We start from the raw sequence: 19,882 nt of genomic DNA on the forward strand, positions 1-19,882 counted from the left end.
GTCCGGAGCGTCTTAAAAATACGGTATGAAAGTCTGTTTATCAGTACATTACAGAAAATAATGAACTTTATCACAATATGCAAATTTTTTGAGAAGATCCTGTACGTGTCGGCCGCTGGTTCTGAGCTCCGTCCGCAATCCACATACACAAGCTCCACGTGGTTTCTGGAGTAACGAGGGCGCAGGTGTGATGTCACGCGTCTACGTATACGCTGGCAACCATGTGGGGTAGCGTGTATGCGGATTGCGGACCAAAGCCTGCGGCGGACATGTACAGGTAAAGTATACTGCATGTATGAGCACACTTAGCTATTCACCTCTGAGCCCAAAATCTCAAAGGAGAAGTTTTGACTGGAGTTGAGGTAGTGCTCGGAAGCGCCCAAATTCAAAAGACCAAATTCTGTATATATATATATATATATATATATATATAAAGGCAAGACCATTCACAAGGAGTATCTAAATAAAAAGGTTTAGAACAGATTTTTATTTTATAGCATAAGCACTGTGACAACGCGTTTCTCGGCAACAACCGCTTCCTCAGGTCAAGTAAGTGCCAAATATCCAGTGTCCGGGTCTGCAGAGCGCTGGGTGTCTGGAGTTGCACCATTTATTTTAATAATTGTGGAGTAGAAGTTGGAGAAGCTTCTGAAGCAGGAGGTGATCTGAAAAGCTTTTCTCCCCCTGGATTCTCTCTCTCTCTCCCCCCCCCCCTCCTTTATTAACAGACATTTTATATTAACATACCTCCCAACTTTTTGAGATTAGAAAGAGGGGCACTTAGGCTGCTTTCACAGTAAGACGTTACAGGCGTACGTTAGTGCAGCCTGTAACGCAGCCCACTGCACAGCAATGAAAAATCAATGTGCTGTTCACAGTGCCCACGTTGCGTTACATTATAACGCTGCACGTTTAAATAAAGTGCTGCTTGCTGTGCGTCATACACGGCTAAGCCGCGTTAGACTGTTTGCACATGCTCAGTAATGTTGGAGGAGGAGGTCTCCCCTCCTCCTCTGCGGCCAGCCACATGGCTAATTAATATTCACTGCACTCAGTGACGTGCAGTATTTACTTCCTGGAGCGGCCGCTGTGTGCGGCGATTGGCTGGCGGGACCACGTGATGCGGATCACGTGATCTCCGCATGCATGGCACAAAAAAGGCGCACCAAGAGCTGCATAACGCAGCTTTAGGTAGTGTCCTCGTCCAACACCACCAGGCGTTGCGTTAAGGGCACGTTATGCGACCTATAACGTCCCCTAAAACGCAACGTCCTGGTAGGAAAGAAGCCTTAAGCCACGCCCCTACCAGACACCCCTGCTCATGCCCCTGCCACACACCCCTGATCACACCCCCGTCACACATACAATAAAGATTTCATAAGAAAAATATATAGTTTTATAATTCAAACCACACTGGTCCTTTCTATCCTGGTTCATTTTCCTTCATAGTAACATTTTAAAATTAGTAATATATCAATTTAAAGCGGAACTGTAGATACAAATTAAACACATTATTTCACTTACCTGGGGCTTCCCCAAGCCCCCAGCAGCTGTCCTGTCCCGCGCCGAGTCTCCATTCCCCCGCCGCCGCTCCATTCCTCGACTTGTAAGTCGAGGCCAGCGCAGCCCTGCCAAGTGTATAGTTTCTTCACGTTCCCCTCTGCAAAAGCGGGGAACGTGAACAAAGGATACGTGTGGCCAGAGCCGCGCAGGCGCAGTGGCCCGGCGGCAAAACCAAAAGTAGCTGGCGGCGAGAGAAAGGAGGCTCGTCGAGGACCGGCGCGGGACAGGACAGCTGCTGGGGGCTTGGGGAAGCCCCAGGTAAGTGAAATAATGTGTTTAATTTGTATCTACAGTTCCGCTTTAAAAGATGGGAGTAAACAATCAAACACATTTTTCTAGTAGAGAAATATATATATTTACATAGAAAGAGGGACAAAGTCCTGAAAGAGGGACAAATGAGGAGGAAAGAGAGACAGGGATGGGCTCCCAAAGAGGGACAATCCCTCCAAAGAGAGGGACAGTTGTGTGCTATGTTTTAGTACTATGGCACCCCTTGCTGCAGTCTGCTGGTTTGACCAGGTGTCGGGAGGGAGCTCCTCCTCTCCGCACTCCCCCTGCTGGCAGCTGCAGGCACAGCACCGGAAGTAGAGTCACAGGAACACACGTGTGAGGACAGGGCGCCACCATTGCTGGGCGGAAGTGGCCGGGATCGGTGCAGTGAGCGGATTCCGGGGTCCAGGATGAGCTGTCAGATCACCTGCGTGTCCTGGGTGCAGAGGGGGGTCTCCAAGGAGGTGCCCGATAAGGTGGGACCCCGATCACTGCTATGGGGATCAGCTAGTGATGTCTGCTGATGAGTATCTGTATTATAGTCATAGAACATGTGGTCACATTGTAGGGTGATGAGTATCTGTATTATAGTCATAGAACATGTGGTCACATTTATGGGAGATCTGCTACTGATGTCTGCTGATGAGCATTGTGCTTGTGTGACAGCATGTATCTGTGTTATAGTCATAGAAGATGTGGTCACAGCTATGGGAGATCTGCTACTGATGTCTGCTGATGAGCATTGTGCTTGTGTGACAGCATGTATCTGTGTTATAGTCATAGAAGATGTGGTCACAGGCCTGGAAGATCTGCTAGTGATGTCTGGTAATGAGTATCTGTATTATAGTCCTAGAACATGTGGTCACATTTATGGGAGATCTGCTGGTGATGTGTATCTGTATTATAGTCATAGAAGATGTGGTCACAGCTATGGGAGATCTGCTACTGATGTCTGCTGATGAGCATTGTGCTTGTGTGACAGCATGTATCGGTATTATAGTCATAGAAGATGTGGTCACAGCTATGGGAGATCTGCTACTGATGTCTGCTGATGAGCATTGTGCTTGTGTGACAGCATGTATCTGTGTTATAGTCATAGAAGATGTGGTCACTGCTATGGGGGATCAGCTAGTGATGTCTGCTGATGAGCATTGTGCTTGTGTGACAGCAGGTATGTGTATTATTATTATAGCAGATGTGGTCACTGCTATGGGGGATTTATAGCTCCCAACTGTCTCTCTTTGGAAGTCCTGTCCCTCTGTCCTCCTCATTTGTCCCCCTTTCAGGACTTTGTCCCTCTTTCTATGTAAATATATAGATTTCTCTACTAAAAAGTGTTTGACTCTAAACTTTATTCCACCCCTCAGGGCAGAAATGTGTTTCATTGGAGCATTTTGAATGTATGTATTCTCCCGTCAGGTCCGACTATTCTCCACTGGCACTTACACACCTGATAGTTATCTGTCCTGAGGGGTGGAGCTAGGGGTATTTAATGGTGTTTGGTTTGTGATGTTATGCGTTTGACAACTTGAGAAAGGCCACAGAGGCCAAAACAGCGGGCTGTCGCCGCCTGTCATTTTATGCCACAATAAAGTTTAAAGCAGGAGGATTAGCCATACAATGCCAGGGGAAAAAACACATAAGTAGATAAATACTTGATCTACTTACATAACGCATGTATTGTACTGTCCACGTTTTGATTCAGTGAATTTTATATAATAAATGAAGAACATTCTGTTCCTGGTGGGAACCATGCCTTTTGCCCACAGTTTTAGGCTAAATCCTGATGTCATTTCTGCCCTTTACATTTTTTTCGAGTCACCTCAGCCTTGCTTGTAAACACAAGTGAGCAGAGGATCGTGTTTCAGATAAGCAGCTAGGCGGGGAAATAAATTAAAGAGGAGGAATATATTATAGATAAAAAGACCCCCCAGGATGCAACTGAATGGCACTGACTATTAAAGGGCCAGTGCTCCTTAAGTATGTGATAACTCCAAACCATAACTGCAGAAAAAGTTTTGAATGCAGGATTAGCATATTTATCACTTAATACACTCAGATCAGTTGCTGTTGAATTTTGATTTGAAGCCGATGTTTCAAGGTATCATTATACTTTACCTGTCATGCCACCCGCTGGTGTCTATGGTACTTCCTCATTCTGGCCCCATGTGACTACTGGCGTTTAGCATTCTGGGTACAGGTATGACATCACACGTGCGCCCTATGTTTTGTAATGACAGCAAATATGTGGGGCTTCAAATGCAGAAGTACGTGGCTGGTAAAGTAACTGCACAGGCCACCGGGGTGAGGGGTGGCTGACATATACAATAGCGACATCGGCCGGAGGCAGTGACAAGACCGATTCCTCCAAGATTTCATGCTGAAATCGATCGGGAATTGGTCTGCGGCTTATGGTGGCCAACATATCTCTCTCCAGTCAGAGAGAGATCTGTCTATTGCTCGATCGGCTGCCAAAATATCTAGATGCATGAGTTCCTTTACAGACTGCTTAGTCATTAGGCTACTTTGACTTGTAGTGGTTAGGTTACTTTCTCTTGTAGTGCAGATCAGAGCAGACAGTCTCGCTGCAAAACTAAGGAGAGTGCTAAGTCCCGCCCGCGGAGGTATCGGAGCCACTTACTTTACAGGTGCGAGTAACTTATCATGATTGGCTGCATTTTGAAGAGAGGTTTCACGATTGGCTCAAATGTAAGCAGAAAGCTTTGCAGGATACGTGCTACAAGTCCCGCCCCCATCGGAGCCACTCACAGGAAACGAAGGACTGCCACTATTCCGTAACGGCTGCAATTTTTAAAGAGACTCTGTAACAAAAAAAAATCCCTGGGGGGGTACTCACCTCGGGAGGGGGAAGCCTCAGGTTCCCAATGAGACTTCCCCCTCCCCTGTATCTGCAGGCAGTCCAGCGCTGGCTCCCCCGAAGTGTCCCGGAATCCTCCCTTGACAAGCCTGACAAGACTTGCTATATTTACCTCCCCTGGCTCCAGCGGGGGCGCTGTTGCGGCTCTCAGCATGGAGATAGGCGAAAATAGCCGATCTCTGTCGGGTCCGCTCTACTATGCAGGAGCAGGAGACTTGCGCCTGCACAATAGAACGTCCCGACAGCCATCTGCTATTTCCGCCTATCTCAGAGCGGAGAGCCAATACTGCGCCTGCGCTGGAGCCAGGAAGGTAAATATTTACATCCCAGCTGTTCGGAGGAGCACAGCGAGACCGCCGTGGGACACAGGAGGACGGGGGAGCCTCGATAGGATCCGGAGGCTTCCCCCACCCGAGGTGAGTACCCCCCAGGGGAACATTTTTTAGTTACAGGTTTTCTTTAAAGTGAACCAGAGACGAAACACCCTCATGTATGTTACCATATAGATCAGTGGGAACATGCAGCCCTAAGGTATACTTAACCTTGTAGTTCACCAAATGTGAAAGTCGTTGTACTGTACCACCAATGGGAGGACAGCAGAGAATGTACCGGGGCATGCTGGGCTATTTCTAGGACCATTTCTGATGTAATAAACTTCTGATATAGTAAACCACTTTTCCTGGTCCCTTGGAGCTTACTATAATGAGATTATCCTGTATTTGGTCTTTATTTGTGTTTCTTCCACAGTAATACTTCATTGTTGTTTTCTGCAGGTTCAGCTGAGTAAAGAGGAGTTAACTAAGCTAATCACTGAAGCTAAAGACCAGCTGGAGTAAGTAACGCAAGGAAAAGTCGGGATAAACAAAACTAGCGGCCAGAGATGTATGCATGTATGGGACATTGTGCAGGTTAGAATGAAAAGGAACCCGAGGTGAGAGACCTATGGATGATGCCATATTTATTTCCTTTTAAACAATACCAGTTGCCTGGCAGCCCTGCTGATCACTTTGGCTGCAGTAATGTCTGAACCACACCAGAAACAAGCATGCGGCTAATCCAGTCAGATTTCAGTCAGAAACACCTGATCTGCTGCATGCTTGTTCAGGGTCTATGGCTTAAAGTATTAGAGGCAGAGGACCAGCAGGACAGCCAGGCAATGTGCATTATTTAAAAGGAAATTAAAGGGAACCAGAGACGAAGCACCCTCATGTATTTTACCATATATATCAGTGGGAACATTAGAGAAAACACCTACCCTGCTTTCTGTTTCATTCTTCACCGCTCAGCCTGCTTGTTATCAGCCCTGATAAAATCCCTGACTGAGCATTCAGTCTGACTTTGTTCAGGAATCTTTATAGCCGAGTCTGTCTTCTGTGCTGTCTTTTCAAGCCCAAGCCTGCCCCCTTCTGGCTCTGCTCAGGAGTCATTATAGCAAAGCCAGACAGTGCTCAGTCGGGGATTTTATCAGGGCTGCTAACAAGCAGGCTGAGCAGTGAGGATGAAACAGAGAGCAGGGTAAGGGTTTTCTCTAATGTTCCCACTGATATATATGGTAAAATACATGAGGGTGCTTCGTCTCTGGTTCACTTTAACATGGCAGCCTCCACATCCCTCTCACCTCGGGATCCCTTTTTAGCCAATCAGATGTACTTCCTATCAATTCTAAAGGTGCCCATACATTTGTTGATTTTTCCTTGGCAGATTCAATCATAGTTATCAAGATTGGAAATCTGTGTGCAGTGTGTGGCAGTCACAGATCCCTTTCTGACCAGAGTTCGATCTTAAAGTGAGCCCGAGGTGGGCTCAAAAAATAGAACAAAAGTAGGCTGCCTGATCTGCAGGGCTGAGCGGATCAGGTAGCCACCAAAACCGCCGCTCCCCGCCAATTCTGTGGGCCGCAATAGCCCACTGTAACTTACGTGATGTATAGGTCACGACGCTGCAACGAGAGACTGTGTGTCTCTCATAGCGTGCAGGGAGGCGGGGAGTGGCAGGAGGCGTGGCCAGGGGGCGAGAGCTGCCCGATGGTAGCTCTGGAAGCCCTGCTGGAACGACCATGGCGGGCGTTTTAAACAGGAAATTCCTCTCCCTTGTGTTTACCTCTGAGATAGCGTCAAAGCTTGTCGCTAATCTCGGGGGGCTATAGCATGGCGGTAGGGAGGGGGGCAGAGAGCAGCATTGTGGGGACACAGAGGTATGTTCTCTGCCTCATGACATGCTCTGTGTCTCATCTGTCCCCCGAATATCCACCTCAGGTTCTCTTTAAAGAGAACCCGAGGTGTGTTTAAAGAATGTTATCTGCATACAGAGACTGGATCTGCCTACACAGCCCAGCCTCTGTTGCTATCCCAAACCCCACTAAAGTCCCCCTGCACTCTGCAATCCCTCATAAATCACAGCCATGCTGTGAGGCTGTGTTTACATCTGTAGTGTCAGTCTCAGCTGCTCCCCCGCCTCCTGCATAGCTCCAGTCCCTGCCCCCGTCCCTTCCCTCCAATTAGCAGGGAGGGAAGGGATGCAGGCGGGGACTGGAGTTCTGCAGGAGGCGGGGAGAGCAGCAGACTGACACTATAGAGATAAACACAGCCAGCTCTGACAAGCTGTTTGTCAGCAGCGTGGCTGTGATTTATGAGGGATTGCAGAGTGCAGGGGGACCTTAGGGGGGTTTGGGATAGCAACAGAGGCTGGGCTGTATAGGCAGATCCAGCCTCTGTATGCAGATAATATTCTTCAAACCCACCTCGGGTTCTCTTTAAGCCTCGTACACATGCCTGACATAAGTCGGCTGAGGTTGGCGATAACGACCACCTCAGCCCGACAATCAGGCACCCGACAACCCCCAACGCCTAACCTGCAAGCGATCCGCCGGACGGATCTACCCAACCCCAGCAACGCTGATCCCATTGTTCTTGCCGATCCCCCAGCCTGTTGTGTGACGTCGTGCACACGGCGTCCCTCCATCGCCCGTGGTCTGTAGATCTAGAGATGGACCATACCAGTGTGTAAGTGTGGGGGGTCTGCTCTTCTTCCTCTGCAGAGGGCAGCTCGAGGAAGATGAAGAGGAAGCGGGAGAGGAAAGACAAGATGGGATGGATGATGCGGACAAGTCCCAGGAGGAGGAGTCCAGCCAGCCGGAGGAGAACGAGGGGGAAACCATCGCTAAACTGAAGGATGATGAGCTTGCCGAGTACGACCTGGACAATTATGACGAGGATGGCGCTACAGGTACTCAATTCTTTATAACACGCTTGTAACATATAAAAGTTAAAAAACAGATCTATAAAGTGGACCTGAACTCTTGCACAGGACAGAAGGAAAACAGAGAAATACACCCTGTATGTATTTAGAGAGTTTAGCCTGTCTACTACTCCCTTATCTGTGACTAATCACAAGTTGTAATTTGATCCCTTAGCTGTGTCCGCTCCTGCCACGGCAGAAATCTAATTAGTAAACACAGTATGTAAACCCTATGTGTGCTTCCATGAAAGCAGGAACTAGACACACTGCAGATATATTTGTATCAGCTGTAACAAAGAAATGTTTTATCTATAAAGGTAAAATGAAGGGAAAATAAAATTATGCTATAATGAATTGTATGTGTAGTGCAGCTAAGACATAGAACATTAGTAACAAAGTAAAGTGTCTCATATTGTTTACCAGTACAGGAAGAGTTTAAAGACTTCAGTTATCTATGCAAAAGAGCTTTTCTGAGCTATTCCACCACCGTGGTTCCAATACAGTCCTGTTTTCTGAAGCACTTCAACAGCCAAGAAACAGCGAGAGACAGCATGGGATAAGGCTTTACTGCAGGAAAGTTAAAGGCGTCATTATTTCTGCTTTGTTTTATATCTTAAAAGACAGAGTGTGGTTTGTAAAAGGCAATTATGACAGGATGATGCAATGTTAATAAAAAAATAAAAAAAAAATAAAAAAGCTGTATACATTAAAACAAAAATATAAGACTCTCTTCTTTGCTACTAATGTTCAACTCATTATCCATACTACACATACAATTCATTATATCATAAGTTTTTTTCCGCTTCAGTGTCACTTAAAAGGTTATAATAATAATAATAATTATTATTTGGTATTTATATAGCGCCGACATCTACCGCAGTGCTGTACAGAGTACCGTATATGGTCTTGTCACTAACTGTCCCTCGGAGGGGCTCGCAATCGAATTCCCTAGCATAGTCATATGTCTGTGTATGTATTGTCTACCACTGTAGTGTATGTATTGTAATCTAGGGACAATTTAGGAGGAAGCCATTTAGCTTATCTGTATGTTTTTGGGATGTGGGAGGACACCGGAGTGGCTGGAGGAAACCCACACAGACACGGGGAGAACGTACAAACTCCTTGCAGATGTTGACCTGGCTGGGAATCAAACCGGGGACCCAGCGCTGCAAGGCAAGAGCGCTAACCACTACGCCACCGTGTTGCCCACTGTATCTGTTGCGTATCTTTTATAGCAGAGAGGGAGTTCAGGTCTGCTTTAAGTAGTGGGAGGCGCCTAGGAAGGTCCAGAGGCTTCCTAGATTTTCCTCGACTCGATGATTCAGTTTAGGCCCCTTTCACATTACATTCCGTTTTTTTTCTATTTCATTCCGGTTTTAAAAAAGTACTGCATGCTGGTACGTTTTTTTTTTTAAAAATCAGAATATGTCCGTGTTTTTCAAGGCAAAGTACACGCTGTACACACGCCTGGCCAGGGCAACCTTATAATAGGATCTAGCATGTGTTCTGCGGCTCACAAGTTCCCTCTGTGAACGATCTGGTTGGTCGATCGACTCAGCCAATCGCAGGCCGTGGACTTTGTTCTACTGTACAGGTTCCTCGCCTTCCTTCAGATCGATTGAGATATGTGAGGGGGCTGGCTAGTGTCCTACCATATCTTCTGCAATTTCTGCTTCAGATCTGATTTCAAGCAAGTGATCAGATCCATATTTAGATCTGATATTGACACGCTTGCATTTTTTTAAAATTCCGATCAGATATCTGATCATTTTTTCCCGACTGGAAGTCGATTGAAAGGACATACACACAGAACGATAGCCAGTATTTTGAGCTTGGGATTGGTCGCTGGCAGACTGTATGGTTTTTTTTTGTTTTGTTTTGCTAGATCAAATCGTTTTCTCATTTGGAGATGAGGATCTGAAGTAAAAATTGCATGGTGTGTACCAAGCTTAAGATTTCAGGAGTCGTTATTGGCCCTCCTGTGCATTCCAGGACGTGAAATTCATGTCCTGCAGTTAAAAGGCCACCAAGCGCCCCCGTCGGTTCTATGTGTGCACAAGTTTGTGCATGAGCGTGCATTTATTTAACAGCGAATGAGTGCAGCACTCATCCATGAAAGCAAGGGGGAAAGTATTAATGTGACAGTATCCCCATTCAATAAAAATGTGTTTATCCCCGCCCCTCCCTCCTGGTAAAATTAATTACTGATACCTAATTAACCCCTTGTGTCGCCTATACATGGCCCTAAGATTACTGGACACCTGTAATGGCTGCCACCCATAGTGATCGCTATGGCAACAGTTCCACGACCCAACACTGTACATATGCATTGCTGTGCTGTTGCCTAGCAATGTATCTGTACAGCACCGGGGTCCCCAAACTGTGCGCTATAGCAATTGGATCCAGTCGCTACATACGCACAGGCTGGCGATAATGGTACGCCACATCCCCAACTAGTGGTGAAATATGGCATGTACAGGGGTATCAATTTAACCAGAAAATGACTGGTAACACATTTTGAGATGTTTTATAACTGTGGTGCTTGTCATATGACATTTGTAAAGGGTGAAATATGAAAAAATGTGTATTACTCCTATTTTATCCCCTATAAAATTAAAAACAAATATTACCCAACGAAAGCCTAGATTTTCCTGAAAAAAAAACTACATGCGTATCACTTTGATGGCATAAGTAATGAAAAAGTTCTTGATTTATTAATAGTGACATCTGAAATGACAAAATGGTCAGGAATCTTAAAGGGGAAAAAAATCCTCTCTGCTCTAAAAGATAAGAAACAGCATAATTACCTTTACAGAAAAACATTTCTTTGTTACAGCTGATACAAATCCTGCAATAAGTCTGCAGTGTGTCTACTTCCTGCTTTCACAGAAGCAGACGTAGTGTTAACATCCTGTGTTTACAGATGCTCTGCCATGGCAGCCAGCTGACACAGCTGAGAGATCAAATTACACTTGGGAATAGTCACAGATGAGGGGGAATTAGACAAGGTAAATTCTCTAAATACATACAGGGTGCATTTCTTTGTTTTCCTTCTGTCCTGTGCAAGAGTTCAGGTCCACTACCCTACCTGTCTTACCCTTTCCTCATTATTAGATCTGGAAGCAGAAGCTCCTCCTCACCACTGGCCATGCTTCTCGAACCCTTGGAGCTGCGAGAAATGGCATCGTCTGTTGTATTTCTGAGCTGTAGCAGATTATCACTGGGTTACGCATGCGTACCAATGCACGACCCAAAAATAACGGATGTACTAATGATGCTGAAATTTTTGCAAATTTAATACTAACTTTATTATTATTATTATTATTATTGATTTATAAAGCGCCGACATATTCCGTGGCGCTGTACAAAGTAAGAAACAAACATGGGGTACATAATACAGACAATGGTGTACACCAATATACAAGATACATAATTAGTGACAAAATACAAAAAATTATACAGAATACAAAATACAGAATTGGTAATGACAGTGATAAACGTAACATGATGCATAAAATGTATAATGATTTCCAAGACACAAAAGGGGGAGAGAGCCCTGCCCTTGCGAGCTTACAATCTAAACTTTATGTAAATTTATGAAGCTCGGGGATAGCTCATTAGCTGATTAGCTGTCCTGCTTGCGAATTTTTGACCAAAGTCATCTTTGCATTGAAAATGCTATTTTCAATTTTGAGAAAATATTAGTGAGAATGCATTGTATTTTCGCAATATGGTCAAAGGAAACCAATGTTTCTTTCTGATGCGAAATATTCATGAAAAACGCAAAATTATTTTTATTTTTATTTTTTACCGCGAAAAATCTGGGGGGTTTTGCATGAAAATTTTTTGGGGAAAAAAAATCACAAACGTCTTACAAAATTATGTTTCCTGGCATTTTCTCTCAAAAGTCAAATTTAACGTTATTTTGGGGAAAATGGATGCAAAAATAATATCGGCATTTTTGATCATTGCTGATTATTAGAAACGTATTAACCCTCTGTAGTCAGCGGCAGCCAGGACAACTGGAAAAGCTACTGGAAACACGACAGTTGCTGTAGTCCTGGCTGCTTGGCAACCAGGCGCTATAGCGATGTACTTCATCTATGGATGCGGACAAACACTGGTGCTTATATTTCAGTGCTACACGGATTACCACAAGCCCTACGGAATACAAAAGTGCCTATGTGAGCGTTGACTTAGGACTAAGGAACGGTCTCCACTCCCTGATCGATTGTTCTTGTTTTTTTCTTTTTTCAGTGTTTGCTATTGACATAAGACAGGTTTGCTTTACAACCTGTTACACTTGCTTTATAGCCTGGCCGTCTATCATGCTCATCACTCAATCAGGGCCTCTGGCAGTTATGTGCGCACGCCCCTTCCCTTGTAAATTTAATTAAAGTTAATACGAGGGTAGGAGTTTGCAGGATAGAGGTCAGGGCTGCAGTAATTACTGTTTAATCGATGTGCGTTGGCCACATCAGCCGCTGAGATGAGACGTTATGTTTTTTCCTCCGCGAGGATTGATTAGGAGGAATTGATCGGTAAGTGATACACGGACCGGAGATGGAATACAAAGGGGAGAAATCTCATCTCCTGAGCGCGAGTCTCCAGCTGGCCCGGCGTGTCCTCAGGGCACTCCTGTTTGGCAAAGTGAATTCGTATTAAGTGAAACCTGCGTAATATGGAGGGCATGGCGGCAGATTTCCCTGTATGGTGTGATATCGGCCTCATAAGCAAATGGAAATGTTCGAATGGAGGGGAGAGGGGAGGTGCGGAGATTCCGGAATATCGCCCTTGTACAAACAGGCCCCCTTAGCGAGTGACACACCTGAGAATACAGTGTTTCCCAGAAAATAAGCCTTAGCTGTGTATCGGTAAAAAAAAAAAGTGCTCCCCTCTCATCATAATCAGTGTGCGCACACCAGGGCTGTGTAATCAGCACAAAAATCATCCAACTGCGACTCCTCAGTTTATGAAACCACCGACTCCGATTTCAGGTACCCAAAACTGCTCCGACTCCACAGCCCTGGTGCACGCGCTGATGCGTCCCCCCCGGTGCATACTTCTTATTAGGGATGATCAATGAGATGAAAATACTTCAGAATTTTTTTTGCACATTTTTATGCAAATATATGCAGTTTAAAAATGGGCCAATGAATTTAAACCCAGGTGTACATTGATTGGTCCATTTTCAAACTGCATACATTTGCATAAAAAATTGCATACATTTGCATCAACTCGGAAGTATTTTCATATCCTTGGTCATCCCTGATTAGGAGAGGGGAGCGCGGTCACAAAGCCGACCCAGCATGTGCGGTGACCGGATCACAGGGTACGGACCATGTTAGGATACTGGAGCAATTTACACGTGAGCGGAGGGGATGCAGCCACAAGGTAAGTGCGCTTAAAGAGGAACTGTCGCAAAAATCTTAAAATTTAAAACACTTACAAATAAGAAGTACATTTCTCCCAGAGCAAAATGAGCCATAAACTACTTTTCTCCTATGTTGCTGTCACTTACAGTAGGTAGTAGAAATATGACAGAACCAACAGGTTTTGGCCTAGTCAACCTCTTCATGGGGGATTCTCAGCATCGCCTATATTCTTTATAGAGACACTAGTAAAAAGGCCCGCACGTTAAAAACCGAGCGCTAGGTCACGGCCGCTACCCCCCTACCGCAATGCGCGCACATACGTGTCCCGCATGCTCGATCCCCACCACTGTCTGAAGTATATGCACACAGGGAGCTGCTTGCTTGGCAGTTGGTGTCAGGAACTGGCCCTGCGGCGCGCCTGCAGATACGGTTCCCGACTGCGGGTTTGACCAGATCGAGAGGGAAGCAGCCTTATTCAAGCTACAACAAGGCTGTCACCCCTCAAAACACTTCTCACTGCCGCCACTAGCTGCTGCTAGACACTTCCACGATTCCAACTCTGCTGTCGAGTGATCCGCACGCAGTCTGTGTTTTCGTATTTGGGTCAGCTTTGCGCTTAGGCCAAACACGGGAACGCCACACACACAATACAATCGTACAGTAGCAAGGCACAATCAGGCACTGAACTTGTAACGTAAATTACACTGCAGACTCGTTCTAGGCTATGAGCTGTTAGTACATCAGAAGTCAAACTTATTAAATAAAGATTTAATATTCCAGAAAAAAGTGGAACAATGCAGAAAATAATATATACAAAAGATTTACAAAAACAAAGTAAAAAGTACAAAGATAGAAGTTACAAAGATACACAGCAAGACAGTTTGCAGAAATAAAAACGGGAATAAACGTTACCAGCATATAGATCTGAGCGTTTGTTGCGAGGAGAACGCGGTACATATAATCATCACCACATATATCCTCGCAGTTGGAAAAAGCTGTTATTTCCCACAATGCAATGAAAACCTTTGTGAACCACACACCGCAAACTGTCAGGTCCGGCCTAGTGTCCTAACTGCCCTGGCTGCGCACATGCTCAGTACAAAAAAGCCAGGGGCACACAACCATTCAGTTGATGACGCAGGGACACTTGCATTTCATTGTATAGGATTCCCTGAAAAAGTTTTATACAAAGATGCTGGCCAGTCTCCCTGCTTGCTGCACACAATTTTGGCAGTTGGATGGAGCAACTGCCATTCACTAAGTGCTTTTAAAAATAAAGAAAACCCTGAGAACCTCCCCACATGAGGATATGGGCTAGTCCAAAACCTGTCGGCTCTGTCCGATTTCTACTACTTACTGTAAGTGACAGCAACATAGGAGAAAAGTAATTTATGGCTCATTTTACTCTGGAAGAAACATACTTCTTATTTGTGTATGTTTATATGTATTTTAAATTTTTAACATTTTCACGACAGAGGTCCTTTAAGAGACTGCACACATCCCTATACACTAGCATAGCATCCAATTGTATACCCTTCAAAAATATAAGCCCTCCCTGAAAATAAGCCCTAGCACATCTTTTGGAGGTAACATTAATATGACAGTGTTAAACTGCAAGCCCAGTGCTGCAGGACGCCGTGCAATGCTATGAGCCAATGATCTGCCACTTCTCTTGCCCCGCCTACATCACAGGAGAGGTTTTCCACTATGTCAGTTCAGGCTTCAGCCATGAAAAGGGCACAAAATCTATCGAAGGTGAACAGACTAGATATGTAGGAGCACATTGGTAAATGTCAGATTCGATCTACGTGATTTGAATCTGCCAGAAGACTATCAAAAAAATGGATGAGTGTATGGTCACCTGGAATCGTGAAAACCTTAGCATCTGTAGGATGAGGATGATGACCCCAGGAACAATTGTTCTGTTTTTATGTTGTTTCTAGAAGTCGGGAATCTCGGGGACAGTCTGGCCGGTCTGACTGTGTACAGCAGCAATGAGCAAGATGCTTACATCACCCTCAAAAATACGGTAAGTCTGCAGGTACAAATGTAGCCAGATCCACGGGTACCCCTCCACGAAAAAAGAGCAAGCCACCCTCGCCTCTGAAACGCCTCGAAACTGACAAAAACAGGGCTGTGGAGTCGGAGTTGAGGAGTCGGAGCAATTTTTGGTACCTGGAGTCAGTCGGTGGTTTCATAAACTGAGGAGTCGTATTTTTGTACCGACTCCACAGCCCTGGCCAAAAATCTTTAGCAGCTTCCCTTTATTCCTATTTGAAGGACAACTGAGGTCAGAGGGCTATGGAGGCTGCCACATTTATTTATTTTTAAGCAATACCAGTTACCTGGCAGCCCTGCTGATCCTCGGCCTCCAATACTTTTAAGGCTCGTACACACGTCAGATTTTTCTAAGCGACCGGTCGCTTGGACATCAAATCGGGCGTGTGTACGGTCGGTCGTTCAGCTGATAAGACTGGATTTGAACGATCCACCAAGCAGATTGTTGAAATCCAGTCTTATCAGCTGAACGACCGACCGTACACACGCCCGATTTGACGTCCAAACGGCCGGTCGTTTGGAAAAATCCAATGTGTGTATGTACCTTGAGTCATAGGGCTTGATTCACAAAGCGGTGCTAACTGTTAGCACGCCTGTGAAAACCCCCTTAGCACGTCTAAACGAGCTTTTCGCGCGCAAAACTTTACGCGCACAAAACTTTACGCGCACTGCACAGAGTGCAGGGCGCACCGTGCGAAGTGCCCATTAAAGCCTATAGGACTTAGCGCGTGCATAGGACTTTGCGCACGCAAAACTTTACGCGCGGTACTTAGCGCGCAATCTGATTCAGAAATTCGGTGCTAACCTACTTAGCACCCTGGTTAGCACGTCTAAAGACTTTAGAAGTGCTAAGTAGGTTAGCACCGCTTTGTGAATCAAGCCCATAGACCCTGAACAAGCATGCAGCTGATCAGGTGTATCTGACAACATTAGCTGCATGCTTGCTTCTGGTGTGATTCAGCCACTGCTGCAGCCAAATAGATCAGCAGGGCTGCCAGGCAACTGGTATTATTTAAAAGGAAATAAATATGTCAGCCTCCATATACTGTACCTCTCTTTTCAGCTGTCCTTTAACAAAATATCAGACTGGTTAAACAGAATACTTAAAAAATGAACACAACAGAAATTGGCTTGAGGAAAAAAATATCGATCTCCCCAACCTTGTCCTCAAGGCCCACCAACAGTGCATGTTTTGCAGGAAACCACACACATACACAGGTGAGGTAATTTGTGTCTCAGCAGAGCGGATTACCTACCTCTGTGGATTTCCACAAAACATGCACTGTTGGTGGGCCTTGAGGACGGGGTTGGGGAGCTGCTTTAAAGTAATATTTTGGTGCACAACGTTTAAAGGCAATCTCTGCGGTGGGGAATTTAAGTGATTACCCGGTCTTTGCCAGCTCACCCTGCTGGGCTGGTTAGACCAAAGCTCCTAGTGAGTGATAGACTAATGAACTGTTGCTATCCACCTGGTTATAGCATATAAGGTATCCCTATGAGTATCTGAAAAAAGTGGTGATTTCAGTATTGCCTGACTGGAGCACTGCAACCTGATGTAATCTCAATCTGGGATGGGTTAAGGTAAAGTAGTGTTGGAAACTGAGGTCAAGGTAGTTGGCAAATATTGTGGTCAGTAGGCAAGCTGAGGTCAAGGTAGGTGGCAAATATTGTGGTCAGTAGGCTAGCTGAGGTCAAGGTAGGTGGCAAATATTGTGGTCAGTAGGCAAGGTGAGGTCAAGGTAGGTGGCAAATATTGTGGCCAGTAGGCAGAGTGAGGTCAAGGTATGTGGCAAATATTGTGGCCAGTAGGCAGAGTGAGGTCAAGGCAGTGTGGCAAATATTGTGGTCATTGGGCATGTATTGTGGTAAGTAGGCAAGCTGAGGTCAAAGCAGTGCAGCACGTATTGTGTCCAGTAGGCAGACTGAGATCACGGCAGGTGGAAAGCATTGTGGTCAGTAGGCTGAAAATATTGTGGTCATTGGGCAAGTATTGTGGTCAGTAGGCTGAAAATATTGTGGTCATTGGGCAAGTATTGTGGTCAGCAAGCAAGCTGAGGTCAAGGGAGGCGGCAAATATTGTGATCTTGCAAACAGGAAAAGGAAATGTCCGGCTTGCTGTTGCTGCGTTATGATTGGTCACTAGCCTGCTCTCTGCCCCATAACGGCTGCCTCTCGTTGTAGGACCAGTACGAGACAGAAGACTTCGTAATTAAACCCACAGACAACCTCCTGGCCTGCGGCCGGGCGGAGAAGGATCACTGCAGTCTGGAAATACATGGTAAGTGTGCAGAATAAAATAATTGTAATTTTAGATTTTAATGGAAAAGATCATTACTCAGCATGCTATAGATTGGAGACTGTGACTATGGGGATCATTTACTGCAGATTATTGTGCACCAGCCAGCAAGCTTTAATGTTAACATTGGGCTAAGTAATAAAACAAAAAAACAGATTTTCTTAAACTACATTTAAAGAGAGCCTGAGGTGGGCTCATAGATTATAAAAAACATAGGCTACCTGATCCAAGGTGCTAAGCAGATCAGGTAGCCGCAAAAATGGCAGCTCCTGTGAGCTGCACTGGCCCACTTTCACTTTCGTGACCCTGGAAGGAGAGAGATCTCTCTCCCAGCGTGCGGAGAGCAGAAGGGGGTGCGGCCAGGGAGAGAGCTGCACAATGGGGGGAGGGGGCGATTGTCTGGACACAGAGGCCATGTCATGAGGCAGAGAACATGCCTCTGTGTTCCATCTGCCCAACCACAAACTGCCTCGGGTTCTCTTTTATGTGCTGTTGTAAATAAAGAAATAACTGGGAATCCCCCATGAGGAGATGCAACAGGAGCCCCGATGGTGCAGTACGTCGCAGAGAATCTAATAAGTGAAAGCCTGGTAAGTTAACCCTCCCTCACCCGCCCACTCAGGTGCACAGATCAATTGACCGGTGATAAGATCCAGTTTCCTTTGGCCAGGGTGATAGAAGCCTTACGGATCCGGTGAAGCGGAAAAATATCTGTTTGGCTTTAAAATCCAATGTGAGCCAGGCCTTAGTATCTTTTTGTTTTTTTATTTTAGTTGACATTAGCTTTAAGTCTGGATTTGTGTGAATTTTTCAGTGTACAACCATGAGGAGGATTCCTTCTACGTCCACCATGACATTCTGCTGCCCGCCTACCCTCTGTGCACCGAGTGGCTGAACTTTGACCCGAGCCCCGAAGAGTCCATAGGTAACTATCATTTAGATACTTGTTGTTGTTTTTTTTCCATATGTACTCTACTTTTATTGGAAAAATAAAAAAAAATCAGACAGCAATACAGATTATGCAGGTTTGAGGAAACGTTACTATAAAAGCAGTTTACCTCCTCCCCTCTGTGTAGTTCACCCGGCTGACGGGTGCAGAGCAGGAAGTTGCATTTGGGTTTGGCTGCACATGAGCAGTGAGCAGTCATTTGGCACAATGATTTCCCTGTAGATGTGAACAGTCGTCCGAACAGTACATTTTTCCCATGGATGCAGCAAGTCTTAAAGATGATAACTGAATGGAGGAAGACCCAGGTAAGTATAAATCCTTTTCTTTGTCTCCGGTTTACTTAACCACTTCAGCCCACTGGTTGTTTTCACCTTATGGACGAAAGGAATTTTCACATTTCAGCGCTCCTTCCTTTCATTCCCCAATAACTTTATCACTACTTATCACAATGAAATAATCTATACCTTGTCTTTTTCGGGACCAATTAGGCTTTCTTTGGGTGGTACATTTTGTTAAGAATTTTTTTTTTATTCTAAATGCATTTTAATGGGAATAATAAGAAAAAAAATGGAAAAAAATCATTTTTTCTTTCGGCCATTATTGTTTTAAACTAAAACTTAAAACTGTGGATGAAAGCCACACATTTTATTTGCCCATTTGTCCCGGTTATTGCAACGTTTAAAATATATCCCTAGTACAATGTATGGTGACAATATTTTATTTGGAAATAAAGGTGCATTTTTTTTTCAGTTTTACATCCATCACTAATTTTAAACACGCAACTTAATATACCCTCTTGACATACATATTTTTAAAAAATGTTATTCCCTAACATCTCTGTAGGTGTAATTTTACGATTTGGCCACAAGATGTCCTCGCGCATTATTTTCTATTGCGTACAATACACAAAAGAATTTCTAAATAGGAAGTAATGCGTGGCTGTTTTACTTCGGAAGTGACGCAGGTATCTTCATTGATGCCGGCGATCACGGGGCCCTAGAGGGTAGATGAATCATTGGGAACAATGTTCTCATGCATAAATCTAACAATCGGCGGCAGGAGCTGCGGAAACAAGCGAGTGGGAGGGATCGCGGCGGCACCATTTGAGAATGATCACGGTTTTTGAACAAAAACAGTGATCATTCTCTCTGCGCAAGTACAAATTGGCTCAGGGGACTTCCGTCCCCTGCCACCGATCCCCAGTGTCACCGGGACCATCGCAATCGAAGGCTTCTGCCCGCATAATCGCGCGCGCA

At 45.2% G+C, this 19,882-nt stretch overlaps 1 protein-coding gene across 1 annotated transcript in view; it reads left to right on the plus strand.

The window, feature by feature from the left end:
* Positions 1 to 2,153: 2,153 nt before the first annotated feature.
* The window catches only part of PWP1 (PWP1 homolog, endonuclein), an 80,630-nt gene continuing 62,901 nt past the window's right edge, over positions 2,154 to 19,882 (plus strand). Inside the window, exons 1-6 of the mRNA XM_068278358.1 lie at positions 2,154 to 2,309; positions 5,485 to 5,543; positions 7,749 to 7,936; positions 15,267 to 15,352; positions 17,563 to 17,659; positions 18,492 to 18,602. Coding sequence (XP_068134459.1) covers positions 2,244 to 2,309; positions 5,485 to 5,543; positions 7,749 to 7,936; positions 15,267 to 15,352; positions 17,563 to 17,659; positions 18,492 to 18,602 — 607 coding nt within the window. The 5' untranslated portion in view covers positions 2,154 to 2,243. The remainder of the gene's footprint in view (positions 2,310 to 5,484; positions 5,544 to 7,748; positions 7,937 to 15,266; positions 15,353 to 17,562; positions 17,660 to 18,491; positions 18,603 to 19,882) is intronic.

This window comes from Hyperolius riggenbachi, chromosome 3, assembly GCF_040937935.1.
Source record: "Hyperolius riggenbachi isolate aHypRig1 chromosome 3, aHypRig1.pri, whole genome shotgun sequence".
Classification (NCBI taxonomy): domain Eukaryota; kingdom Metazoa; phylum Chordata; class Amphibia; order Anura; family Hyperoliidae; genus Hyperolius; species Hyperolius riggenbachi.